The sequence below is a fragment of the Mirounga leonina genome, unplaced genomic scaffold (assembly GCF_011800145.1).
Source record: "Mirounga leonina isolate KUSES-001 unplaced genomic scaffold, KU_Mleo_1.0 Mir_107, whole genome shotgun sequence".
NCBI classification, from domain to species: domain Eukaryota; kingdom Metazoa; phylum Chordata; class Mammalia; order Carnivora; family Phocidae; genus Mirounga; species Mirounga leonina.
The window spans coordinates 4,663,070-4,690,673 of record NW_023270233.1 but is presented as its reverse complement, the minus strand read 5'-3'; the positions used below and the strand labels follow the sequence as shown (position 1 = coordinate 4,690,673).

Sequence of the window (27,604 nt, the reverse complement as noted above, 5' to 3'; positions counted from 1 at the left end):
AAAAAGATGCCATCTAGGACTTCCATAGCTAGAGGAAAGTCAATGGCTGGCTTCAGAGCTTCACAGCACCGACTGATTCTCTTGCTAGGGGCTAATGCAGCTGGTGGCTTTAGGTTGAGGCCAGGGCTCATTCACCATTCCAGAAGTCCTAGGGCCCTTAAGAATTATGTTAAACCTGCTCTGCCTGTGCTCTATAAATGGAACAAAGCTTAGATGATAGCACATCTGTTTACAACATGGTTTACTAAATATTTTAAGCTCACTGTTGAGACCTACTTGCTTAGAAAAAAAGATTTCAAAATGTTACTGCTCATTGACAATGCACCGGGTCACCCAAGAGCTCTAATGGAATGAATATACAAAGAGGTTAATGTTATTTTCATGCATCACACAACATCCATCCTGCAGACCTGGATCAAGGAGTCATTTAGACTTGAAAGTCGTATTATTTAAACAACTATATTTCTTAAGGCTATAGCTGCAATAGATAGTGATCCTCTGATGAATTTGCACAAAGTAAATGGAACACCTTCTGGAAAGGATTCGCCATTCTAGATGCTATTAAGAACATTCATGATTCATGGGAAGTGGTCAAAATATCAACATGAAAAGGGATGTGGAAGAAGTTAGTTCTGACCCTCATGGATGATTTCGTGGGGTTGGAGACTTCAGTGGAGGAAGTAACTGCAGATGTGGTGGACACAGCAAAAGAACTAGAAGTGGAGCCTGGAGCTGGGGCTGCATGGCTGCAATCTCCTGACCAAACTTGAACAGATGAGGAGTTGCTTCTTATGGATCAGCAAAGAAAGTGGTTTCTGGAAATGGAAACTAGTCCTGGTGAAGATGCTGTGAAGATGGTTGAAATGACAACAAAGGATTTAGAATATTACATCTACTCAGTTAAAGCAGGGGCAGGGCTTCAGAGGATGGACTCCAGTTTTGAAAGAAGTGGGTAAAATGCTATCAAACAGCATCACATGCTACAGAGACATCAACCATGAAAGGAAGAATCAATCAATGTGGCAAAATTGTCTTATTTTAAGAAATTGCTGCAGCCACGCCAACCTTGAGCAAGCCGGTCAGTCAGCAGGCATCAACATCAGGGCAAGACACTTCACTAGCTAAAAGATTATAATTCTCTGAAAGAGGATGGTTAGCATTTTTTAGCAATGAAGCATTTTTATTTAAGATTTTATTTATTCATTTAACAGAGAGACACAGCCAGAGAGGGAACACAAGCAGGGGGAGCAGGAGAGGGAGAAGCAGGCTTCCCGCAGAGCAGGGAGCCTGATGCGGGGCTCGATTCCAGGATCCTGGGATCATGACCTGAGCCGAAGCCAGACGCTTAACGACTGAACCACCCTGGTGCCCCAGCAATAAAGTATTTTTAAATTAAGGTATGTACACTGTTTTTGTAGACACAATGCTATAGCATCCTTAATAGACTATGGTATAGGGGTGCCTGGGTGGCTCAGTCGTTAAGCGTCTGCCTTCGGCTCAGGTCATGATCCCAGGGTCCTGGGATCGAGCCCCACATCGGGCTCCCTGCTCTGCGGGAAGCCTGCTTCTCCCTCTCCCACTCCCCCTGCTTGTGTTCCCTCTCTCGCTGTGTCTCTCTCTGTCAAAAAATAAATAAAATCTTTAAAAAAAAAAAATAGACTATGGTATAGTTGAACATAACTCTTATATGAAATGGGAAACCAAAAAATTCATTCGACTCACTTTATTGCACTGTTCACTTTATGGTGGTGGTCTGGAACTGACCTGCAGGGTCTCTGAGGCGTGCCTAAAAGCTGTGGGGGCGGGGGTGGGGGGAAGCCCATTTGTTTTCACAGTTAGCCTTTAATTCATCATCCTTGATTTTTCATTGTCTCTTTTAAAAGTATTTATTGCTTCCAGCAATAGCCATCCAATACTATTGTCTTTATAATTACTACTTTCTCACATTTCTCAATGCCTCATACACTGCACCCTGGTGCCCTTCCTCACACTGGTATACCATCCCAGTCCATCATCTGAAAATGTCAACAACTGTAATCCTGTCTTGTGACTGTGCTGCATCTACGGCCAGAGATGGGGTCCTCATTGCCAGCTAGGAAGCAGGGGATCTAGCTCCATATTTATTTGACAGAGAGAGAGAGCGAGAGAGCAAGCGCACTCGCGTGCACAAGAAGGGAGAGTGGCAGCAGGAGAGGGAGAAGCAGACTCCCCACTGAGCAGAGAGCCCAAAGTGAGGCTCAATCCCAGGACCCCGAGATCATGACCTGAGCTGAAGGCAAACACTTAACTGACTGAGCCACCCCAGTGCCCCCCAAATTCCATTATCGCATCTGCTTTCTGCCCCTCCTAGCACCAACTGTCACAGGGTGGATTCTCCATGGAGCCATGCAGAAAGTTCTAAGGGAGCTCTCTCAGGATAGATATCTGGAAGGGGAATGGAAGGAAGCAAGACTAAGTAAAGGAAGAAACTGCACTGCAAAGCAGTCCCAACGAGGTGTTGGCTGACCTCCCAGGGAGCTCAAAATCTGCGATGGCCCTTCTGAATTACCCCAAGTTCAGGGGAAACGTCCGGCATTCATATGTCCACACCAACCAGTCATTAGATGCAGGCTGCCCTGGGAAAGGGTGTAGCCTTGGACAAGGTGGCTCTTTTCAGCAGAGATTGATTTGAATAAGTCCTCAGTGCTGAAGAGGTGATCTGGACCATGCAAAACAGGATTCATGACAATGATGCTGACAAGCTTTTCAGAACTCAGGGGAACCGAGATGGGAAAAGCCCTCAAGAAGAGGAAGTGCTTGGGCCAGAATAAGCTTCTTGCTCTACTATAATTGTTTTCTTGATTTGCTAGTGAATAGGATTTGATTCTAGCTACAAAATTTGCTCTGTAAAATAATCTTACAGATATTGTTGATAAGACCTCTAGAAAAATCCGAACAAAAATAATTATTTCCTGAGTTTAGAACAAGAGATCCCAGACAGCATAACACATTGATTATAGTTCTCCTTTAATAGGGTAAGACTTGAAAATACACAGATATCCAGGAAAAAAAGTAAAGCAGTAGGAAGTATTGAGAGCACAATTGGGCTTTAATTTGGGTCTTCAGTTTCTAATTGTAACAGCAATCATACTTCTCAACAAACAATGTCCACCAGCTCTGCAAACACATCCAATGGTAATATTAGAGCAATACACTTTACACCCACTCTAAATTCACCATGTGTTTCATCTGGGTTTTTCATAAGAAAAGAGGCATATCTATAATTCACAATCAGAGTCAGGTTTCTGAAGACTTAGATATGAAATATTGCCTGTCAATTTGCTTCTCAAACTGAATTTTAAAAAAAAACAGTATAATTTATTCTTTAAAGCAATTTTATAGACATGGGTGGTCCAATTAATTTCATAGTGACGTTGGTTGAATATGATACAAAGGAAATACAGGTATCTTCCAGGACAACAGGATAAAGGAAGCTTTCAGAATTCATGAGGGAAAAAAAGGTGATAAAACCTAAACTTCTTTTTCAGATGTTTTAAAATTTCTATAAAACCTTTTGTTCCAAAATTAATCACTTAACTATGATACATAAAATATATTGAATGCGTTGCCTGACATCAAGATGGGAAACCCTCTCTTTCACATAATAAAATCCCCTTCCGGTCCATCTTGGACCAAGTCCTGGTTGTCTGATGGCAGATTTATCTTGAGAGGCCTAAATTTGTAATAAAACGCACTGCTTTCATCTACTGGTTGGTATTCCTGTTCAATTTCAGTTAAGAAGCCACTTCCAGAGCCACTTCCAGATCCTGATCCCGAGTCAGATCCAAAATAGTCCTCCGAAAGAGGGAAGACATCATTCAAGTTCTGGGATCTTGTCATTCTGAAGTAAGACAGAAAAATGAAAGGAAAAAAAAAAAAACCAGTAAAGTTTGAGACATAAGGAAAATAATCATAATAAATTTTTTAAGATAGAAAATTAATGCAGCTACCCGGTTGCTCAAATTAAAAGTTAGAAGTTTCCCAGTTATTCAATGCTTTAAAACAAAAAACAAATCAGACCTTTCTACATGTTTCCCTATACTTGTTGTACTTCACTCATTGCATTTATCAGTCAACATCTATGCATTGCAGATTCACAATAAATAGTGCTACTTTTCTTATCACTAGCATAGTAATCCTATACTTGGTAAATTTACTTAAGGGGTAATTTTTTTTTTTAAGATGCCTTTCCCATTTTCTTTTTTTTTTTTTTTAAGATTTTATTTATTTATTTGAGACAGAGTGAATGAGAGACAGAAAGCATGAGAGGGAGGAGGGTCAGAGGGAGAAGCAGACTCCCCGCCGAGCAGGGAGCCCGATGCGGGACTCGATCCCGATCCCGGGACTCCAGGATCATGACCTGAGCCGAAGGCAGTCGCTTAACCAACTGAGCCACCCAGGCGCCCGCCTTTCCCATTTTCTTCCATTAAAGAAAGGACAAACAAGTGTAAGTTAGCCTAGATAGATGACATTTTTTTCTAATTTAAAATTTCTGCAAAACTTCTGATAATTCAGTGCTTCAACAAAACTCATTCTTAAGAAATTCTTTGTAACAAGTTAAGCATTATGTTTACCACAATTAACTAATTCAATTTCCTCTCAGAAAGTAAGTGCATTCATTCAGCTGGGTTCAGTTTGGTGGTTAGAAGTCCATTCAGCACCAAAGACCAGAGCAATGGTGCTGAATGGACAAAAATTTAGTTTCATAGTCTATGGGTCATTTTTTTCCATGAAAATAATGAACCACAGACCATATAACAGATTAGAGCTTCATTCATGTGTGCATTCAGTAAATATTTAACATCTGATCCCTGTTCTAAGTGCGTGGGATAGAATGGGATCTGCCAGATGAGGTCCCTGCTCAAGAAATTTATAACTTGTTGGGGAAGACAGACAATGAAAAGTGAATAAATCAGAAAAACATGAGGCGGTGCTAAATGCCATGCAGAGAAGTAAAATAGACTAATGTAATAGAGGGTGACCAGGGGGTTAGTTTAGACTGTGAGGTCAGGGAAAAGGGATCAGAGCTGGAAACACAGATTGGTAGTTCCATATGCACGCACACACAATAGAAGCCATAAAAAGGATGAGGTCACCTAAAAAAAGCATGCAGATAGAGAATAGGCCCTAGACAGAACCAGGGCCTCACCAACATATTAAATATTGAACGGAGGAGAAAGAACAATCAGGGAAGTAGAAGAAAACTCAAGATAAGGTGGGACTATGGAAGCCCAGAGAAGAAAGCATTTCAAAGCGGGGGGGTAGGGGGGGGCAACTGTTTTTGAAGGTAATTAAGAAGTTGAGTAAGGAGAGAAGCAGAGAAGTAAACAGTGGATGTGTTAAGCAGGAGTGACTGTGACCTTAACAAGGACTCTGAGTGGAAGGTGGAAACGGAAGTTCAAACAGAAGGGATAGAGGGGTGGGGAAGACAGGAAGCATCCCTTTCAGTAAGTGTTCCTGTGAAGAGGAGCAGAGAACAGGGCAAGGGCTGGAAAGGATGCAGAGTCAAAGAAGAGATTTTACCCAACGGTACAAGATGGTAGAGAATGTCTGCACACCAATGGGAAGAAGATACTGGGCTCAGAGGAGTAATTGCAGAACTGATGTCTAGAGAATTAAAGCCAACTAGAGGAGAGCGAGGACCCCAGAGATGAGTGACAGTAAGGAAATACCTCTCTCTCTGGGCTAGAGGGGCAATGGAAGAAGGTGGTGTTACCTGAGCCCAGCATCTGGAGGGAGCTGAAGCCATGGATGAGAGACGGCCCTGCCAGAGATGCCACCCAAGGCAGGACTTGACAAGAAACATCCTGGTCTCTCCCTGCCTCCCATGCTCCCCCCCGCCTCCCTCCTGTGCCTTCCATTGGCCAAACTCAGCCACAGACCTGGGAGCCTGAGAAAGGTAGACCATGGGATGAGCCCAATACAGAGCAAGAACAGAAAAGAAAGATGGATAGGAGGGCAAATGGGTCCAGGACCGATACAAGAGCAGGGACTGTTCATTCATAAAGGACAGGAGTGTGACAGTAAGAAGAAAACTTTCCTGCCTGAGGAAAGGGGAAGATCAAAGAGATTTAAGAGAAGAAATGGTATAAAATAGTTGTTTTGGAGAACTTGGGTTATTCCTCTAACATTTTAGATTTAAATGAATTACTATGGAAACCCATGAGTTAAAATCATGGAGGATGCTATAAAATCCGTTTCAGGCTAGAAGCAGAAGACAGGAGCAGGATGGCAGAGTGGCATTTTGAAGGTGGTGATGACATCATCTCATGCAGTGAATGCCAGGGATGAAGAGAGTCGCCGGGACCCTCAGAGGGATGCTGGTCTTACCTGGTGTGGGCATGATGATTTACCCTGGCTTCGAGGAGAGTGATTTGCTAGGTTTAATCTTCTAAGTCTAAGGATTAATCCTTTGAAGATAATCCTTTACATAATACAGTTTTGCTGCATGTTATATAACTTTGATATTCATTGAAATAATTGATTCTAAGACAATTCCATTTTGGTTACTTATGAATTCCTGTTGGATCTTTTTTGCAAGGTTAAAGCAGGTTTGATTTGATCAAGAAGAGGTTTGGCTTTCTCTTTGACAAGTCATGGCCATTTATTCTTCCTTTCCCTAATTTCTTCTTTTTTAATCACTACCATCTAATCTCAGAACATTTTTATCACCCCTCAAAAATCCCATACCTGTACTCCCCACTCTATTCCTCTCTCTCCTCCATCCCCCAGTGACCACTCCTCTATTTCCCACCTCTGTGGACATTTCATATCAATACAATCTTGCAATATATGTGGCTTTTTGTGTCTGGTTTCTTTCGCTTTGCATAATGTTCTCGGGATTCATCCATGTGATAGCATGTATCAGTACTTTGTCCTTTCTTTTGGCCAAATAATAGTCCACTTTAGGGAAACACTATGTTTTGTTTATCCATTCAGTTGACAGACTCCTATTGGATTTCAATGTATAATATGCTCTACTTACATAAGTAGAATGATGTCCAATCATTTCCAATACTTGTTGGTGAAAAGTACTCAATTTTTGTCTCTGCCCCCACAAAAAGACCTTGCAAAAGTATAGATGAATCATGCATTCTTGCACACCTCCTATGCCAGTAAACACAGTACTGCTTTACCATGTCCTGTGTAGTGAAAACCAAACCATCAAAGCAAGATACTGAAGAAACACGCTCTGGACAACACTCCCATTTCCAAGCCAAGATCTCAACAGAGGTTGGTGAAAGTAAAATCAGAGAAAGTTCACTTACGAAGAAGGATCGGTCTTCGGAGGAAGGATTCTGTTGGATTCCCCTGGAAGTAGGTTGAACATCGGTCCCTTTTCATCAATGCAGTTTGCAGAATTACTATCAGGACTGCAGCGTACCCACTGGTACCTGGCTTTCCGCACAGGAAAACCTGCCCAAACAAGGAACCCACATGGTTAATACGTATCTCTTACACTGCTTCTAATCACCCTGTCCCTAAGAAATTTTTGATCCAATTGATTCTAAATTTGGCAGAAGGTAAGGTGTGGGCAGGTTTTATGACCATAAATATAACAGGAGTACCCACTGTGTGCCAGCCTTTTATATACATTGTCTTCACAATAACCCTAAAAAGTAGCCCAGAGTTGAAGGTTAGAATAGGCTTTGGCAATCAGCTGCCTGGAGTAACGTCCCAGCTCTGCCACTGGTGAGCTGTGAAACCTTCACTTCTCTAAAAAAAATAAGTAAATAAATCTAAAAAAAAAAAAAAAAATGAGGCAGCTCTCTGGATACTGATATAGATTCTCCAGGGTTGATTATTAAGTTAAGAAAAGTAAGGAACAGGGGCGCCTGGGTGGCTCAGTCGTTAGGCGTCTGCCTTCAGCTCAGGTCATGATCCCCGGGCCCTGGGATCGAGCCCCGCATCGGGCTCCCTGCTCAGCGGGAAACCTGCTTCTCCCTCTCCCACTCCCTCTGCTTGGGTTCCCTCTCTCGCTGTGTCTCTCTCTGTCAAATAAATAAATAAAATCTTAAAAAAAAAAAGTAAGGAACACTGTGCATTGTGTTAACATGTGTGTTTGTGTTTTTAAGACTATATTTACATATATGTTTACATATATGTACCTTGAACCTCTGAACAGATATAAAACAAACTGCCTCTGTGAGGGAATTGGTAGGCAGAAGACACTGGAAGGAAGGACATATCCTTTGAAGCTTTATTTATTTATTTTTGCGAGAGAAAGAAAGAGAGAGGGAAAATGAGTGGGGGAGGGGCAGAGGGAGAAGCAGACTCCCCGCTGGTCTGGGACAGCCAATCGTCCAAAATGGGTTAGTTCTGTCACTGCCTGGAGACTGGAGGTAAGGTAGCAAGATAATATCCGATGTTTGCCCCTTATCAGCTGTGTGTCCTTGACCAACTTACTTAATCTCCCTGTACCTCAATTTCTTTACTCATAAAATGGTGACAGTAATAGAACTAATAATGAGATATAAATGCTAGGTTCTTAGAATAATACCTGGCACCATGGTTGGAGCTCTTTAAATGCTAGTTTCTGTGATGAGCAGGAAGACCACAATGACCAATCTCTGCTGGTGGACAGCTTATAGAGATCAAAATTTAAATACTCATTCTACCATTTAGTACCTGATTCTCAATTTCTCATCTTTCAAAGTTGAATAATAGTGTCCCAAAGAGTTCCCGTTCAAATGAGATAAAAGTATGTAAAACATCTAGCACAAATCTTTGCGCAGGGTATTTAATATGTTTTATTTTTCTTTCTCCTTCTCTGATTCTTTCCTGAAGCAGCCTAAGTTTGCCATCTGGTTGCTACTTAGAAACCCTGTATTGTAGGTGCGATAGAAATCCAGCATCTCCAGCAGAGGGCGACAGCTTCACGCTCTGTGCTGGCCAGAACAATGCAGTCCAATAGCGTAAGACAACCACACAGGGAATTTTCAGTAAAGTAAAAAGAGACAAGTGAAATTAATGCCATCACATTTTACTTAGCCAATGTATTCAGATATTGCCACTTAACATATAAACAATATAAAAGTTACTAATGAATATTTTACATTTTTCTTTTCATGCAAGTCTCCAAATCTGGTGTATATTTTGCACTTACAGCACATGTCAGTTTGGACTTGCCACATTTCAAGTGCTCAGTGGCTGTCGTTTTGGACAGAGGAGGTCTAAGCATTCTCCTTTACATGCAACTGATGTGCTGAATATCAAACTGAGGTAATGTTTGCAAGGATAGGAAGTTAAACAGAAAAGTAAAACTAAAACTTTATGAGGAAGCATCCAGGTGAAAGACCATATCTTTTCACCCGCGTAACAAATACAACTTTGGCAAATTAGTGAAAACAAAATACAAAATGCCCCTCTAGAATTCAGAATCTCAGCTTTTGAAATTTATTATAGAGGGACTTTTTGGGGAGCCTGGCTGGCTCAGTTGGGGCAGCATGCGACTCTTGATCTCAGGGTTGTAAGTTCAAGCTCCATGTTGGGTATAGAGATGACTTAAAAATAAAATCTTTTTTTTTTTAAAGAGGGGCTTCTTTGGGGGGGGGATTGACTATGGTGATAGTTGCATATATCTGTGAATATACTTTAAAAAAACACTGAACTGTACACTTATTTGTTTAAAGAATTTATGTATTTATTTGAGAGGAAGAGAGAGTGAGTGAGCAAGAGAGAAAGAGAGCACAAGCCAGGGGAAGAGGCAGAGGAAGAAGCAGACTCCCACTGACCAACGAGCCTGATGCGGGGCTCGATCCCAGGACTCTGGGATCATGACCTGAGCCGAAGGCAGACGCTTAACTGACTGAGCCACCCAGGTGCCCCTGAACTGTACATTTTAAATGGATGAAATGTATGGTTTGCGAAGGCTATTTCAATAAAGCTGTTTAAAAACTTGTAGAAGTCCCCCCCCCCCAAAAAAAGTTTATCTAATTTGGGTCTGATCATTTTCAGTCGGCTTTAAAATAAAGAGCATGGTTACAGACACTAAGTTCCTGACATATCTGTTGAAGGGTGTTGGCAGGATGTGAATTCAACAGTCTCACCCCTGCTGTTGTGGGACTACCTTGACTCTATCTTGCTTGAGAGAAAGGTCTTATGATTACTGTAATTGAAAAAAAAAAAGAAAAGGGAGAATGCTAGTGGACACAAAGGTTATCTTCCTCAAAAGCCCCACCTGCTGGATCAGCTGGCTAACTTTGTGTTGGATTCCAGGGAAAATAATGGTTTTTATTTAGAATCCTTTTCCTCACTGTCCCCCACCACATAGAGTCGCTAGTCCTGCTTTACCAAAATGTTCTTTCTATGAATGAACATTACTCCTATCATCCGTCTGCATCTTTTTAAAAAAATATTTTCACTTTTTATTTTATTAAAGTAGGCTCCATGGCCAACACGGAGCTCGAACTCACAGCCGTGAGATCAAGAGTCACATGCTCTACCAACTGAGCCAGTCAGGTGCTCCTATCTGCATCTTTTTACATTGTAATACCAAATTTTCCCCAACAGCATCACAATTTACCAATCTGCTATTCTTTTGGAGATTTGCTACAGGTGTGTTACAGAAACTTAACCAGAAAATTCCATGAAGGGGGGGGGAGATTAAAAAAAAGACCATTTTATTCATTGTTTTGGTAGCATTGAAACAGACATCACTAAGTTGGAGTTGCTTCCTACTGGACAATCAATTCCACAAGATAGACAACCCTTGCATGGTTTGACAAGCTATATATGTTCCAAGTTTACTTTCAATTTCTCCCTCTCTATCCCTCAATTCAGTGGTAAACTTTATAGCAAGTTTACTACAGTCAAAGCAAGGTTTTTTGTTTTAATAAAGAAAATCTCGGGGTGCATGGCAGTCAGTAGAGCATGTGACTCTTGATATTGAGGCCATAAGTTCAAGTCCCACATTGGGTGTAGTGATTACTTAAAAATAAAATCCTTAAAGGGGCGCCTGGGTGGCTCAGTTGGTTAAGTCTCGACCCTTGTTCTCAGCTCAGGTCTTGATCTTAGTCATGAGTTCAAGCCCCTTTGGGGCTCCCAGTGGGCATGGAGCCTACTTAAGAAAAAAATATTTAAAAAGAGAGGGAGGAAGGAAGGAAGAAAGAAAAAATCTCTAATCCACTTAGAAGACAGCCGAGCTGCAACAGAAAGTTAACTCTGACCTTGAAATCAGATGACCACGTGTGGCATTAATTAGTTGTCACGGGCCTAAAGCAAGTCTCAAATATTTTTTTTTTTTAAAGATTTTATTTATTTATTTGACAGAGACACAGTGAGAGAGGGAACACAAGCAGGGGGAGTGGGAGAGGGAGAAGCAGGCTTCCCGCCGAGCGGGGAGCCCGATGTGGGACTCGATCCCGGGACTCCAGGATCATGACCTGAGCCGAAGGCAGTCGCTTAACCGACTGAGCCACCCAGGCGCCCGCAAGTCTCAAATATTTTGCAAGAGGTTGATCTAAAGAGCAAATGAGATGGCGAATACAAGATCAGTTTTCTCCTCTTTAAATTGGTGTTAATTCCTCCTCACAGGGAATGTGATGATCATTTATGAGAGCATGGAAATGAAATCACTTTACAATCAAACAGCAGTACACATGGCTGGAATCAATATCTACCCTCATCTAGGGAGTGTGGAGTGAACACACATCTGGCCACACCTGCTCATGGATCTTCCATTTTCTCTCTTTATGGAAGTCTTTAAAAAAAGAGAGGTAATAAAAGAGTTTAGGATTCACAGACCTTATCAATAATCAATAATCCCCTGGAGGTCTACATTAAATCGAAAGCCACCTGTGCTCTCCAGGATCTCCCACGCATTGCCAAATTTCCCATCCTTTGCCCCTGATAGACATGATTTTACATCATGTTTTTCCTTGGGTTTGACTTAACGTAACTGATAAGGGCTGAATTGCGTCCCCTCAATTCATATGTTGAAGTCCTAACTCTCAATATCTCAGAATGGGATTGTATTTGGAGACAGAGCCTTCAAAGAGGTAATTAAGGTAAAATGAGTTCATATGGACGAGCCCGAATCCAATATGGCTGGTGTCCTTAGAAGAAGAAGAGATCGAGACAGAGACACACACACACACAGAGGAAGGACCGTGTGAAGACAGAGGGAAGATGGGCTTCTCCAAGCCAAGGAGAGAGGCTTCGGAATGAAACCAGCCCCACTGACATCTTGATCTTGGACTTCCAGCCTCCAGAACTGTGAGAAAATATATTTCTGTTAAGCCACACCTGTCTGGGTACTGTGCAGCCTCAGTAAACTAACACAGTGACCTAAGATGTTTTGAATACGTTCAGTAAGGACAAGCCAAAAGCCTGGTTTGAACAGTTCGGTCAAACCAATGGTTTAAGTAAACGTTTTTAAAAAGACAGGGAAAGAGTGCTATCGAGTCATATTGGCATCCCATGGAGGTGTGGGAACCAGCGCCACGGCTCTGGCAGGGCTCCTGGAGAGGCTGTTACACACGCCGTGGGTGGGTATCCGTTTCCCTTCTCAGTCAGATGTGGGCGCAAACCCTTAATTCCAACACCAAGGGCACTTCTCCTTTGGAAATACCCTTGTTTTTCAGTTTGTTCATTCTATCTTTTTTGGTTCCTTTTCCAACAAAGAGCTAAACCTACCAGGTAATGATATAAATGCTAGTACTTTATGTGATTTCATAATGGTTTCTTCACTTCTTTCTGATGAATACCTACTATGTAAGGAATGTTTTTGTTTTTTTAAGGATTTATTTATTTATTTGAGAGAGAGAGAGAGCATGAGCAGGGGCAGACGGAGAGGGAGAAGCAGACTCCCCGCTGAGCAGGGAGCCCGATGTGGGGCTCGATCCCAGGTCCCTGGAGATCAAGACCTGAGCCACCCAGGCGCCCAGGAACGTTTCTGTTTCACTTCTAGTTTTACCTACTGAATCTTAGTGGGGAATGTGATATTTCGGGGAAATCCTGAATATGTAAAGACTGACTTAGCTCTGGCAGGGGTGGACCCCCCACCAACTTGTCACTCAAGTTTGTGCTACAAATATAGACCTCATTACTCTGGATCTTGTCAAAACACATTAGGGAATTATTTCATCAAGCTCAAGATTTTCCCTAAAAGATCCAGGACAGTTTCTTAAAATCAATACAGTTTTATACTTTAAAAAATACATAGGGGGCGCCTGGGTGGCTCAGATGGTTAAGCGTCTGCCTTCGGCTCAGGTCATGATCCCAGAGTCCTGGGATCGAGTCCCGCATCGGGCTCCCTGCTCGACGGGAAGCCTACTTCTCCCTCTCCCACTCCCCTGCTTGTGTTCCCTCTCTCGCTGTGTCTCTCTCTGTCAAATACATAAAACCTTAAAAAAAAAATACATAGATTATTAAAAAATTTAAAAATACATAGATTAGTAAAAAGTTTCAGCAACATTATTTGCTGTTATTTTCTTCAATAATCGCATAACAAGAAGGAAATTATTTTATAAATTTCCAGTACATAATGAATGTATCTGAGATTATCTGTACGATTTCATTTCCACCAGAAGTAAAAACAAGGCTAGAAGTCACTTCGAAGAAACAAATCCAGGACATGTGTGTCACTGTAAGTCAATGTTTCCTGTACAAATTGGGGGAACTTAAATAATTTTCTACTATAAATTCTCCTGTCTATTTATCAGGCCATAACCTTCTGCCTTACTTAGACATGATCCCTTATTTACCAAAGGAGAAAAATTGTATTTTTCTTACAAACTGATCATTTCTGTTGTCTTAGTCATAAGGATTTTAAGTTGTTTCAGTCTGACTAACCAACCCTAAATGATAGAGAAATCTAAGAAGAAATTTCCAAATGTAATGTGACCCTGAGCAACAGCACAAATACTAAAATTCCCTGGTCTGTCTTTAAACTGAGAGGGTTTGTACTATGTCTAACCATAATTGAATTTTCACTAAGAACGAAATTTTTTTTAAAAAAGGAAAAATACACAGATTTACTCTGATTTTTAAAATATATCATTTTCCACTGTTAGAATAATTACAATACTACCATAATATATTAAAACTTGGGACTGATACAAACCCTGGGACCTCCAAAACTCAACGGTGCCATCTCCTCCAACAGACACATGGGTTATGTTCTATATTCCTTTCTGGAGTTTTTTGGGTTTTTTAAAATTTTTTTAAATTTAAAATTCAATTTAACCTACAGTGTATTATTAGTTTCAGAGGTAGAATTTAGGGACTCATCAGTTGACCTTTCTTGAGTTTTTAGAAGTTTATAAACTATACCTTTTCATCCAAAAATAAAATAGCATGTTTCAATCAGGGTGTTCACGAGGCCACACCTGCCTCAGAGTTTCATTTTTCTTGACACCAAACTTAATCAAACTCACATTAAAGAGTCCAGCACCCCCAAATCCTTTCTCTCTGCCTCCTGTCCCACAATATAATACATTCTGTACCTTAAAGTGAATATAATCATTTGTGTGGACCCCAGGGCTTGCAAAGATTATGGAGGGGTGAGGGGGGAGATGAGATTCCTGGGTCTTACCTTGAACTGAAGAATCCAAAACCAGGAGGAGGGCAAGAGCCAGGACAAGCCTACTGCCCTGTTGGAGTAGCTGCATGGTGACCAGCTCCCTTCAGTTCTGCTGCCTGTACACCGACCTCACGATTAGGAAATGTAGCAGGGTGCACTCTGTCCCTTTTAGAAAAAGTTCCAAAACCTCAAACCCTGCCCAGAACCCACGTCACAATTTCCTGAACAAATAGAAAGAGATCCACATCAAAACCCAGAAAGATAAAAAAAAAGAAGAAGAAGACAGCAAAAACACTATTCATACCCATTATGAAACTGCACTGGACTCTCCCCGGGTCTGCTTTTTCAAAAGTTTTGTTGTTTGCCACTTGCCTGTTCGTAATTTTTTCCCACTAAAACAGTAGCATCAGCATTCAGGACAGTCTGTTTTTCCTTTCTTCACTGAACAACCTAAACACAAGACGGTTAACCTAAAGCGGCCACTGCACTGGGGGTGAGTGGGCACTCTGGGGGCTGCCTTTCCATCGCTGAGGACCTTCAACCTAAAATACAAGTTTTCTCTTTCATCAGGAGTAGCATAGCTCACTGAGTCCAAGCTCCAGAAGTGAAAGTTCAAAGCGGAGTTCTCCTCTGTAAATAAGTGTTCTCCGATCCCAGATAACCCGTTTTTCTCATCGGCCTCGCTTGCTTGCCCTGGATCACGGGCTCTCCCTCTACCTCCAAAATGGATTGAGGACTTCCAGTTGCCAAGAACTGGTTAAGACAGAAAAATGATCTTGCCTTCCTCTGCTCCTTCACACCAAGTATCTCTTGTCATTTCATTCCATTTACACTTTCCATCTTTTTTCCTGGTAAAATTGTTTGACTTGATTTGGGGGGTCCCCTGGCCTTGGAGAAGCCGGGGAATCAGAAACAAGGTATGTGGTCCTCTCAGCCGTCTGCTGGAGCTCAGAAAACCCACTCGCCACAGCCCCAGTTCCCAGGTCCTGGGGATCGTGCCGAGACTTTGGGAGGACCGAGGAACACCGGGTCCAAACAGTAAACACCAGAGTTTATGGTGTGTTCTGGCCCTGGGGGCGTGCACTGTTTCCTTCTATTCAAGGCTCAGCCCCTCTCCATCTCAATGCACCTCTCCCTCCAGCCCCCCTTTCCATTTGCATCCTCACGCTCGCCAGGCCTTTGACAGGAGGGAGGAGTTTCCCTTCTCTTGTCTTCGGCTTCCTGCTGATTCCTTTACCATTTCCTGCTAAGGACAGGCCTCAGAATCTAATCGCTGGGTAGCTGTGGTGCGAGTCCACAAGGGTCATGGAGAACGCCCATCTTGACCGTCCTCAGAACCAGCTGGAAGTGCGTCCAGGGACTCCTCTCCAGCTCTAACCCAAAAAGTCAAAAACGCGGTGGGTGCCCCACTATGGAATAGTGGGTCGGCCTGACATAATGGCCCTCGTCTTCGGTCCCTTTTAACCCTACCCCCCAATTTAAAACCCTGGCACCAAAACAATAATCCCCATCGGTAGCTTCAGTAAAGCCCTGCAAAGCCCCCAAACCGCTCAGAGCTCGTGCTTTAATGGTAATTTGGGTGGCCTTTTTCATTTGGGTCCTTCATTTTTTTCTTTCTCTGGATCATGGTGATTCTTCAAAAAAAAAAAAAAAAAATTGGCACAGCACTCTCAAACATGGTCTTCTCCCACCACCCTGACCACCAGCAGTTTCTCTTCCCAAATAGCCCTCCTCCAGCTTCATGTCCCTAGTCCTCTTCAAGCTATAGCAGAGCTTGACCCATGCTTGTGGCAGCCGGAAGTCCTGGGTCCGAGCTTGTCCCCTCACTTTGCAGCCAAAAGATACTGAGGGCAGTGCAACACTGCCTGGAGGGATGGCTCCCAGACTCATTTCTTTTTGAAAGCTCCAAGTTAAAGATCCTGCCACTCAGCAGCCTCTAGGACCTCCTTGGCTCTTCAGTGAGGAGGTCTTGACTCTGAACTGGGCACTGCACCAAAAAAACCAACAGCAAATAGACCCTGTACCAAATCTATGTCTCTAGAGTCTTAAAAGTGACCCTTGAACGAATATTTCATTTCTAGCATGGGAAGAGACCTTAGAAATCACCTCCTTTGCAAAATCAGGTGGGAAAAGTGCAAGTTCAGAAGGGTACATGACTTGTTGCTGGTGATTGACAAAAGCAGGTCTAGGACTTAGGGCTCCTAATTCAAAGTAAGTGACAGGTGAAGATTAAGATTTGTAAATCATCAGACGTCTTCCTTTTAGTCTTTTTCTTTTTTCTTTTTTTTTAGAGGTACATACGGAAGTACTTCTATTTGGAATGAGAAAATGCTTGTGGTTTGCTTCCAAAAAATCCAGTTTCAGGAGAGGGATGAGAGAGGGATAGCAGTGGATGGCTGAAGCTGAGCAATGAGAAAATCAAGGTTCATTACACTAGTCTCCCCATTTTATTTTTTAGAATTTTCATAACAAAATGCTTTTTTAAAAAAAAATCAACCTTTTAAAAAAGTATCTCTATTGGGTGCCTGGGTGGCTCGGTGAGTGAAGAATCTGCCTTCGCCTCCGGTCATGATCCTGGGGTCCTGGGATCCAGTCCCACATCGGGCTCCTTGTGCAGCAGGAAGTCTGCTTCTCCCTCTGCCTGCCGCTCCCCCTGCTTCTTCTTCTTCTCTCTCTCTCTCTGACAAATAAATAAAATCTTTTTTAAAATAAAAAGCAGCTTCTTTATTCATGGATACCAGGCACCTTGGAGTTTCCCATTCTTTCAGTTCTGTTCTCATTCCATCTCAACCCCTTTCATGGATGGGAGTCTGTAGCCAGAACAGTCTTGGTCCCAAGGGAGCAGCGACTGTTGTGTTCTTAATCCCCTTATAGAGCATCAGTGGAGGGGTGGCTGCAGGCTGGTGCTCTGAGAGAGGGCACAGGCTCCCTGCATCCCCAGCTGGGCTCCTTTGCAAGCTCTTCTTCCCTTCTTATCACTAAAGCCACACACCCAGTTTACTAGAGCCGGGTCCCTCCTTGTTGAAGAGCTCCATGGTCCTAATCCAGAAGCCTCCCTAGGTGTTGCTAAGTATCTAAAAATTTGGTAACTTCACGGTTTTCATCTTGGACTGGAAAAGGGGGAGGGGCAGAGCTCCCCCATCACAGTTCGGGTCTATAATTTGACAAGAAAAACAAGGGGCAGTGGGTATATAGGAAATCCCTGTACCTTCTGCTCAATTTTGCTGGGAATCTAAAACTGCTCTAAAAAATAAATTAGATTTCTATTTTAAAAAGGCATAAAAGAACTTCTCAGATGCCACCTGAGTCTAGTAGAATGACATTCCAATTCTAAAAATTAGAGGGCTTGAAAGAACCAAAAGTTGCAATAAAAGAGCCATGTGTAGACTACTATTAATAATAACTGGAAATAGTGGGATGTGTTACTTCTCTTGGAAATGTTTTCACAGGGTTCAAAAATATTGGAAACACATCTTTCAGGGAAAATTTCAAACATAAGGGAACAGGAGTATACATGTGGGTTAGGGGGAACTGGGCCCTTTGAAAATGATCAAGAAAGGAGGTCCTTATTTGACTTATCTTTTTCCCAAGACATCCTATCTATCAATACTATGCTAAGTTATTTTTGTATATCTTTAGTAAATTATATTTTCTAATTAAAAATTCATACATGCTTACTATGGAAAAGCAGGCAGTTGGGGAGTAGCAATGGGGGGACTCAAAAGAAAGGACAAATCCCTTGTCACCTTCCATCCAGAGATTACCACTGTCACGTCCTGCCTTTGGTAATTCAAAGTGGCACACACCTGTCACTAGAATGCTGGGGTCCCGCTCATCTCCCCTTATTTTGCCATTATTTTATACCCTTCTCTATGGCACTACCTAGCCCTATAGGTGTCCCCAAAATTAACTTAACCGTCAATTCTCTCCAGTCCCATAACCCACCCATCAATTTACCACCTCAGGGCTCTGAGCTTCCTCTGCACAGAAGCAAACTATCCAAGTTCCCAAACCCAGTGACAATATTTCCTAAGCTTCACAGCCCAACCTCACTCCTACTTCCCCAAACACACACACTGAAATTCCAGCCACATACCTGTAATTATATTTAACGTTATTGGTCACTAAGGAAGAGGGAAGTCTTTGTCCCTTAATTTGTAACCGCAGAATATTAACCAGATCTTCAACGGCTTCTTGGTATCAATCCTGAGGCTGACCACATTTACCAATTAAATTACAACATTTGAGTTCATTCTTATTTTTTGCCAGACTCCATTAAATTTTTTTTTTTTTTGGTCTTGGTCACAAACATGAAAAATGAATAGAATCACTTAGTGAAGTGCTGTTTCATGGCTTAGTCATGGTTATTACACTGAGACAGTAAAAATTTTTCTTATGGCCAATCTTAATGTTTAACCCCTCCTAAAGAATGAAGGGATACTGCTCACCCTCCAAAAAGACAGTATCTACTGCTGGAATAAGTTGTTCTTCCAGCATCAGTGATATGCTCTACATTTGATGACCTTTATTTGATGATACCCCCAAATGGACTAAACTTCTAGATTAGTTCCACATGTTCCTGTACATCACCCCAAGGCACTGAATGAATGAGTAAATGAATTAATTCTGTATCAAATAATTCTTCCTTTTTTGCATGTGCTAGTCTTGTCTTCTCATCTAGATTATCCCAGGGATATAGTTTTGACTGGAATAGAATATAGGGGGGCTCAAAAAACTGTCGATTAACAAAAAGCTAATAGTGGTGTTTTCTAGACAGCAGGATAATGTTTCTTCTTCATCTTTTCCAGAGTATGCCAAATTTTGTATTCTAAAATTGTGTATCATGTTAGTAATCAAGGAAAAAAACACTCAAAAATATTTTGATTGTTGACATAAATTGAATTAAAAAAATTATTAATGGAGAACATTCTTTGGATAACCTCTCTTGGGGCACAATGAGACTAAAGAAGTTGAGTCAGAGATCAGCATTCAGGAACTGCCTGATAAAAGTAATTTGCCTTGAGGCAATGTGGCTGGGAATACTAAAGACTGATAAGAAGTAGTAGTCAGGAAGGCTGAAGGAAAAGAACATCTGTGGATTAAGTAGACAGTGCAATCTCATCACAAATGAAACAAGAACAGAGTTTCTTTCTTTTTTTTTTTTTTAAGATTTTATTTATTTATTTGAGAGAGAGAATGAGAGACAGAGAGCACAAGAGGGGATAGGGTCAGAGGACGAAGCAGACTCCCTGCCGAGCAGGGAGCCCGATGCGGGACTCGATCCTGGGACTCGATCCTGGGACTCCAGGATCATGACCTGAACCGAAGGCAGTCGCTTAACCAACTGAGCCACCCAGGCGCCCCAAGAACAGAGTTTCTTTTCAGATTTTAAGGGCATTCATGGAGGTAATAATACTCCTGGCTCATGGAGGTGAGAGTGAGGTCCCTTCCACTCTTCCCAAAAACTTGGAAAATAAGGACTTGAGACCCCCCCCCCAAACAACCTTGTAATAACAAACTGGAGGAAAGACATGCAAATTCATGTCTGAAGAGGTGACAAGGTCTTGTCCTCAAAATCAAGTCAGCCTTCCCCAAGGCACATCCTATTTTAAAGACCAAACTGAAATCTCCTTGAATCGGCCCAAAGGGCACTTTCCCAAGGGGAGATGGGGTGGTCTCTCCTTCCTGGCTGGTGGGAATGTAAGCAGAACAATTCAGCAAAATTCCTACCTCCAGGGACTCCTGATGTAGTTTTCAGACAGGATGGGGCTGGTGGGGAGAAAGGAAAAGACCGTTATGGGCAAGCAAGAGTTTGCTCAATAGATCACAATCTAAAACCACACTCTTGAACTTGCAGGGCTTGCATCAAGATCCTCCTCATTCCATATGACCAGAAGACCCCCAACCCAGAGGCCTTTCTGGATTTCATGGTGGTGATTGGGAGGGACTCAGGGCCCAGCCTGAGTAACCCACCCCAGCTCACTGCCAAGAACCATCCTCCCATCACTTAGAATTGCACTGTTCAACATGGTAACCACATTTGTCTAGTAAGCACTTGGCTAATCTGAATTGAGATATGCTATATTTGTAAAATATACATTGGATTTCAAAGATACAATAAGGGAAAATGTAAAATCTTATTAATTTTTATATTGACTATATGTTGAAATATTTTGGATATATTGGGTTAAAAATATATTATTAAAATGAATGTCACCTGTCTTGTTTTACTTTTTAAAATGTGGCTACTAGAAAATTTGAAATCACATATAGTGATGTACATTTTGTGGCTGTGTAGGGGAGAAAAAATGTCCCAATACCCTTCAAGATTCTTCTACCTGGTCTAAGAATTAAATTGACATGAGAGATTAATGGGAGGAAAAAATCCCAAAGTTTAATTATGTGCACATGGAGGTCCAATAATGAAATTGAGACCCAAAGAAATGACCAAGGCAGGCAGTTTTTATACTTTTTAGACAGAGAGACAATAAATCTGTGAGGAATTGACAATACAAAGAAAACTTAACTTTGGGAGCTTCAATTAGTAAGGAATACTAATTGGAATTTGGGCTGGGATAGCAAATTAGCAGAAAGTAATTAGACCCAAAGACTTCTTGGGTCTAAATTTCCACTCTCTGGTGATAAGGATGTATCTTTACCTCTTGGAACAGGGAGGGAACCTTTCACAGGGGAGATTTACTTCTTGCTTTCCGGAAACAAAGGTGGTGGTCAGAGTATTCTTTTTTTTTTTTTTCTTCAGAGTATTCTTTTTGCATTGACTCGCTCTTAAGTGTGTTTTATTTAAAACAATCGATATGTCAAAGTGGCACATTTTGGGGTAACCTGCCCTTGGCCCCTACACTTGGGTTATATTCCTACAGCATTGGCTTAAAAAATGATGATTCACGATTAAGGAAAATCTGGGTTAGAAAGAAGAAAGATACATAACCTGAAAGTATGCTTGCATGGAAAACATTCCTTGAATAGGCAGGCCTCAATGAAAAACACTCAAACATTGCTTAGAAATAACTCATACAGGGATGCCTGAGTGGCTCAGTCAGTTAAGCATCTGCCTTCAGCTTGGGTCATGATCCCAGGGTTCTGGGATTGAGTCCTGCATCAGGCTCCTTGCTCAGCAGGGAGTCTGCTTCTCCCTCTGCCTGCCACTCTCCTTGATTGTGCTCCTCTCTCTCTGACAAATAAATAAATACATCTGAAGAAGAAAAAAAAAAAAAGAAGAAGAAGAACTCATACTACCCAAAGCATCCACTGTTGGCTATTTTATTAGGACATAGGTACTATACCAAGGACTTCATGTGTATTAATTCATTTGCTTATTCCAATTGCCCTGTGAAGTAGGCATCATTGTGTATCTATTATACAGATGAGGAAACTGAGGCACAGAGGTGGGACTGGGCTTTTGGCAATCTGACTTCAGACCCTGACTCTTATTTCATACTCTATACCCCAGCCCACTTCCTGTGACCCCTCATATGAGCTCTCCTTTCTGGATGTGCTTTCTGCGGGGGATCTTCTCTTTGTTAGTCCTATGTCCCCGGCAAGCCCATCCCACCTCTGCCCTGGCATTAAAACACCAAACACTCCCGTCTGTCATGAGTAGGAAGAGCCCTTCCCTAGAATCACAGGGCCCCAAGTCCTGGAGTTTGGGGCAAAACCAAGTGTCTGACAATACGGTGCTCTCAAATCCCTCCTTTTAGCAACTCAGTGGATGGTGAGAACACAGTTTTATGTCTCTGGCCCCTACAGCCTAAAGGCTAGGAAACTTCGGCAGGTTGTCTTTTTTTTTTTTTTTTTTTAAGATTTTATTTATTTATTTGAGGCAGAGAGAATGAGAGACAGAGAGCATGAGAGGGAGGAGGGTCAGAGGGAGAAGCAGACTCCCCGCCGAGCAGGGAGCCCGATGCGGGACTCGATCCTGGGACTCCAGGATCATGGCCTGAGCCGAAGGCAGTCGCCCAACCGACTGAGCCACCCAGGCGCCCCTGGCAGGTTGTCTTTTTAACGTTTGTCAAAGACCGTTTCTTTTACCTTTTGCATAATACTTCCCAAACCTTCCCAAACTGACAGTTGGCTGCTTGCAGATGTTCTGAACCTCAGCTAAGGAAATACCCTCAGGAGCAGCCAAGAGGGGCCCTCTTGGAACACAGTTCCCACAAAAAGGGAAGACGGTTAAATGCTGGTCCCACAAAGCCTTTTGCCTTTTTCACTTCATTTTTTTTTTCCTGACTAAAGGCCAGGCTCTTGCCCCTCTTTTCCTCAGAAACCACGGAAGTTAAATGGTTTTGCTTTTGGTTTTTAAAAGTCTCAGTCGTAAAAAAAAAAAAAAAAAAAAAGTCTCAGTCGTAAGAACAATTAACTTGGGGCGCCTGGGTGGCTCAGTTGGTTGAGCGACTGCCTTCGGCTCAGGTCATGGTCCCGGGGTCCTGGGATCGAGCCCCGCATCGGGCTCCCTGCTCCGCTGGAAGCCTGCTTCTCCCTCTCCCACTCCCCCTGCTTGTGTTCCCTCTCTCGCTGTGTCTCTCTCTGTCAAATAAATAAGTAAAATCTTTAAAAAAAAAAAAAAAAGAACAATTAACTTATTCATCCCAGAAAGATGCTGCAATCATCATCTTATTTGTGACATTATTATAATTATTACTATTAGTACTACAAAGAGCACTCAGGGGGCAAGGAGGCAGGACACCGGAGAGTGGTCCGATGGTAGCTGTCTTCTTTTACAGCTGAGGCCACTAAGGCCCAGGGAGTATACGGCTCACGCAAGGCCGTGTCCCAGTTGTGAAAGAGCCTGGGTCAGAGCTGATTTCCATTGGCCTAGAGGTTTGGGCAGAGCCTCGTCCCCAGGGTCGGATAAATCACCCCACCCAACGGAGCCACCACCATGTGATTAGCATAGGCATGCAAGCCCTCCTTCCTCCCCTTGGCCCTTTCTCAGACTTATCTTTCTGGTGGCCCCTTCCTGATGTTTGTGTTGTATTTTGTTTCTTTGAGATTTTAGCTATTCCTCCCACCTGAAACACTCCATTCCCAGATACCCACATGGCTAAATCTCTCATCTTTTTCAAGTCTTGACTCAACTCTGACTTTTTTATTTTTTTAACTAAACCCTACACCCAATGTGGGGCTTGAACTCATGACCCCAAGATCAAGAGTTGCATGCTCTTACTGACTGAGCCAGCCAGGCGCCCCAAATATGACCTTAGGAAGGCTAACCCTGACCCCCATTTCATACTGCAGCCTCCTCCCACGCACCCCATACCCCAGCCCACTTCCTCTTCTTTTTTTCTTTAGCATGTATCAACTCATGGTCTGCCTTCCCCACTAGAATGTAAGCTCCACGAGGATAGGGATCTTTTGTTTGCTGATGTACACCAAGCATGCAGAAGAATCCCTGTGGATGCTCAGTAAATCACAGTGGATGCTCAGTAAATACTGGTTAAAATGGAAAATGTTGAAAGCTGTTCTCTGCATTCGCCAGCTCAGACGGTAAGAATCTCAGGGCAAGGATTGTGTCCCTGTCACAGGCCCTTGCCGTGCCAAGCATACAGGCAGGCCCTCCCTCAGGTTCAAAGTCAAGTCTAGCCCGTATAAAAAGGTCAGGAGAGGAGATCTTAGGGATTATTTTATTTCCCTACTTCTTTAGACTTTTATTTCATTTCTAACTGTTCTAGAATATGAAAATAGCAAATTAAGGTAAAATAAAATTCTCAGGAAGGAGAGAGGCTGGAAAACTCTGACTGGAAACCAGTCTAGTGGCAAGGGGCCAGGTCCCTCTTGCTTCAGAGAAAAACAGGCTCAAAGAGGTTTTGAGACCTTGTAAGACTATTTTCCAGCAAGTGGAAGAACTGGCTGATCAGCGGTCTCCCATTTCTATAGGTGACAGAGCAAGAGAAAATGTGCCTCTTTCTGAGTAGAAGAGCGTTCAGTGAAATTTCAAAAGAACGCCTTCCTTAGAAGGAGATGCAACACAAGAAGAACAGAACCAGAGGAAATTTGAGACGTCCAACTTTAAAGTCATCTTTTGATTAAAAAGAAAAAAAAGCAAACAAATAAAGCTCCAACATTCATTGGACAAAGCTGGTGTTCCTTTTCCCAATTCCTGTGAATTCTAAACATTAGGGTCATACAGTGGCAAGAAAAATGGAGTGGTTGGGGGTCAGGCTTGGCCTGAGACCTCGGGGGTTCCAACCTGTCACTTCCTAGCTGTGATGTTAGGTGTGTGGGTTAACCATGCGTGCCTCAGTTTTTCCATCATTAAATGGGGTGATGATTGCAAACTCCTAGGAACACTGGGGATCAAACAAGTGTATCCGTGTGAAGACTGGGCACATGATAATAAAGAACAAAGTCAGCACCCAGTAAATGGGCGCTCTTACCATTTGGGTGTGGTATAGTTGGAAGTCCTTAAAAGTACGCGTGATTTCCCAGAGGCAGAGGGCTGGAATAGGGACCGAAAGGGTTATCTTAGCAGAGACAGAGGCTACAAGGAGACACACTAGATCTGGAAACTGAAGACAGTTTGAGGCCTGTACTGATGAGGAAGCTGAGGACAGAATTTGGTCAGCTGAGGTGCAATTCCTTCCCAGCAGAAACGTAATCCTGGTCTCAAAATCTCCTTGTGGGGAGCTTCTCTGATACGATCCACTGGCAGCTTCTCTTCTTCTGCGGTGTGTATGTGAACAGAGATAGGGAAAACCCCCACAATGGGCATGTGAAGAGCCCACGGAGGTTGAAGGCCCGGAGATGATGGGGCTCTCGAGACACCTGACCTCTTGCCTCAGTCCCCCAAAGAGGATAATCATTACCTGAGGGTGGCCACAAAGGATGAGGTTAAGGCCACTCAATGGCCATCCCCAGGCAGGGGCAACTGAAGGCAGGGCTGCTCCCCACCTGGGCCCTGCGTCCTCTGGAAGTTCTACCCCTGGCTGTCCCAACCCTTTTTCCACTCCAGCCCGTCTCCACACCGTCCTGGTGCGGTGAAGCCAACAAGGATGCTCCACGAGGGCAGTGACTGGGTCTGATCACCAGGGCAGCTGGATGTTCCTGGCACACAGCCGGTTCTCAGTACATGCCTGTGGACCAGAAAGAACTGGAGCCAACCCTCACCATATAAGGCGAGGGTGTTAAGATAACCTTCTTGTACTCCAGATTCCACACTTGTTCAAATGGGCTGATGTCACCTCCTTCACAAGGATGTTATGAGGACTGAGTGGGTTCAAACCGGAAGCCCTCTTAGTAAGTGCTCAGTGATTGTTAGCTATTCATTACCATTACTCTAGTTAGCTGCATGATCCTGGGCAAATCACATCTCTGAGCCTTGGCTTTTGTTCCTGTAAAGTAGGAATGTTCCCTACCTCACAGAGTGGTTGAAAGACTGAGGGAAGATTGTGTGCAGGGCCCTTAGCGCACGGCTTGGAAAACGATGGGTAAGAAGTCAACCATCCAGTATGCTGGATTCCATTCTTTTGGGGTCTTGCTAGTTGAGGGACCAACTGGCTGGATATAGAACTTAATATTAGTAGTCCAAGGAGACTCTCTAGAAAAAAAATAGAATCGCTCTCGGCATCCCTTGCTAGGGGCACATCATGAGTATCTTCTTTGTTCTGCCTTGGGTGAATTCTTTCACTGCCCGCACCCCCAGCCCCCACCCAATAGGAACGCCCCATGGCTCCCAGGTACAATATCCCCCAATGTGATCTGGTGGTTAATTTTCCCAGAGCTGAGTCACCTTGTCGTTCTTTTTCCCCTGGAGAAATGGCTCAGAGAACCTCCCTTTCCAGATCTGTGCCTGACTGGGAGCTTTTAAAACCTTACCCTCAAGGAGGAACTAGTGGTTTTATTTTAGACAGGGGGTGGTTAGTGAGGGAATATTCTGAGGCAGGACCTTTACCAGTTAGCAAGCCAAACGAAACCAAAAACACCCTACTTGTTCTTTGTCTACAGGTCAAATCCTGCCATGTGCTGACGAAAAGGCCTCGGTGACAATGGCCGAGTCATGACCCTAGGCACCCAGGACCCCGGGAAGGGAAAGGTGGTAGCGAATGCCTACCTCCCAGCTCCACAGAGGCTTCTACTTGGATCAAGAGGGAGGTCAAATGGAAGACCAAAGGGGGAAGTCAATTAGGCAGCCACTCCTCCCTGAAGGCAAGCCTTTATCACCCTCACAGGACTCTGAACCTAGAATGGGATCCCCATGTGGACAAGGATTTTCTCTCTTTTTGCGATTTTATTCACACCCATGAAAAGCTAAAGATAAAAAAAAAAAAAGTGAAATTTGGGCGCCTGGGTGGCTCTGTCGCTGGGCGTCTGCCTTCAGCTCGGGTCGTGATCCCAGAGTCCCAGGATCGAATCCCACATCGGGCTCCCTGCTCGGCGGGAAGCCTGCTTCTCCCTCTCCCACTCCCCCTGCTTGTGGTCCTGCTCTCGCTATCTCTCTCTCTGTCAAATAAATAAAATATTTTTTTTAAAAAAGTGAAATTTTTTTATTATGCATTTACTTAAACCGCTTTAACTGAAAGGAATGAACTTACATGAAATCAAGGCAAGAGGTCATGGTATTTATTTATTTATTTATTAGATTTTTTAATTTCTTTATTCAGCTAAGTATTTATTGGGCACCTACTATGTGCTTGGTGTGGGGCCCTGCAGTGAGGCATGAACAAATGGAATCTGGCCCTTGGGAAGCTCTGTGTAGCCAGGACAAGTAAAGGACTTTCAGCCACCCGTAACCCCGATTATGCCTATCATGAACGCTGCCACAGAGGTTTGGTTTTTATATTATAATGATGTTGCAACAATTAAATTTTAAGAAAAACCTTCACCGGTCACTGCCCCTAATCTCACTGTCTTAGCACAACCCTTTCCATCTGTCTTTCCTTCCAGCTCCTTACTACAACCTACACATCATATTTTTTTTTAAAGATTTTATTTATTTATTTGAGAGAGAGAGTGAGAGAGAGAAAGAGCACAAGAGGGGGGAGCGGGAGAGGGAAGAGCAGACTCCCTGCTGAGCAGGGAGCCCGA

The 27,604-nt window shown here is 43.0% G+C and overlaps 1 protein-coding gene across 1 annotated transcript; it reads right to left on the bottom strand.

Annotated features, from left to right (window-relative positions):
• Positions 1 to 2,989: 2,989 nt before the first annotated feature.
• Positions 2,990 to 14,720, bottom strand: LOC118018862 (serglycin-like). Its single transcript, XM_035017675.1, has 3 exons — positions 14,576 to 14,720; positions 7,308 to 7,455; positions 2,990 to 3,880 (listed from the first exon to the last, which is right to left on the bottom strand). Exons 1-3 carry the CDS (start codon positions 14,649 to 14,651, stop codon positions 3,637 to 3,639), a joined length of 468 nt encoding a protein of 155 aa, XP_034873566.1. The 5' UTR covers positions 14,652 to 14,720; the 3' UTR covers positions 2,990 to 3,636.
• Positions 14,721 to 27,604: the final 12,884 nt, after the last annotated feature.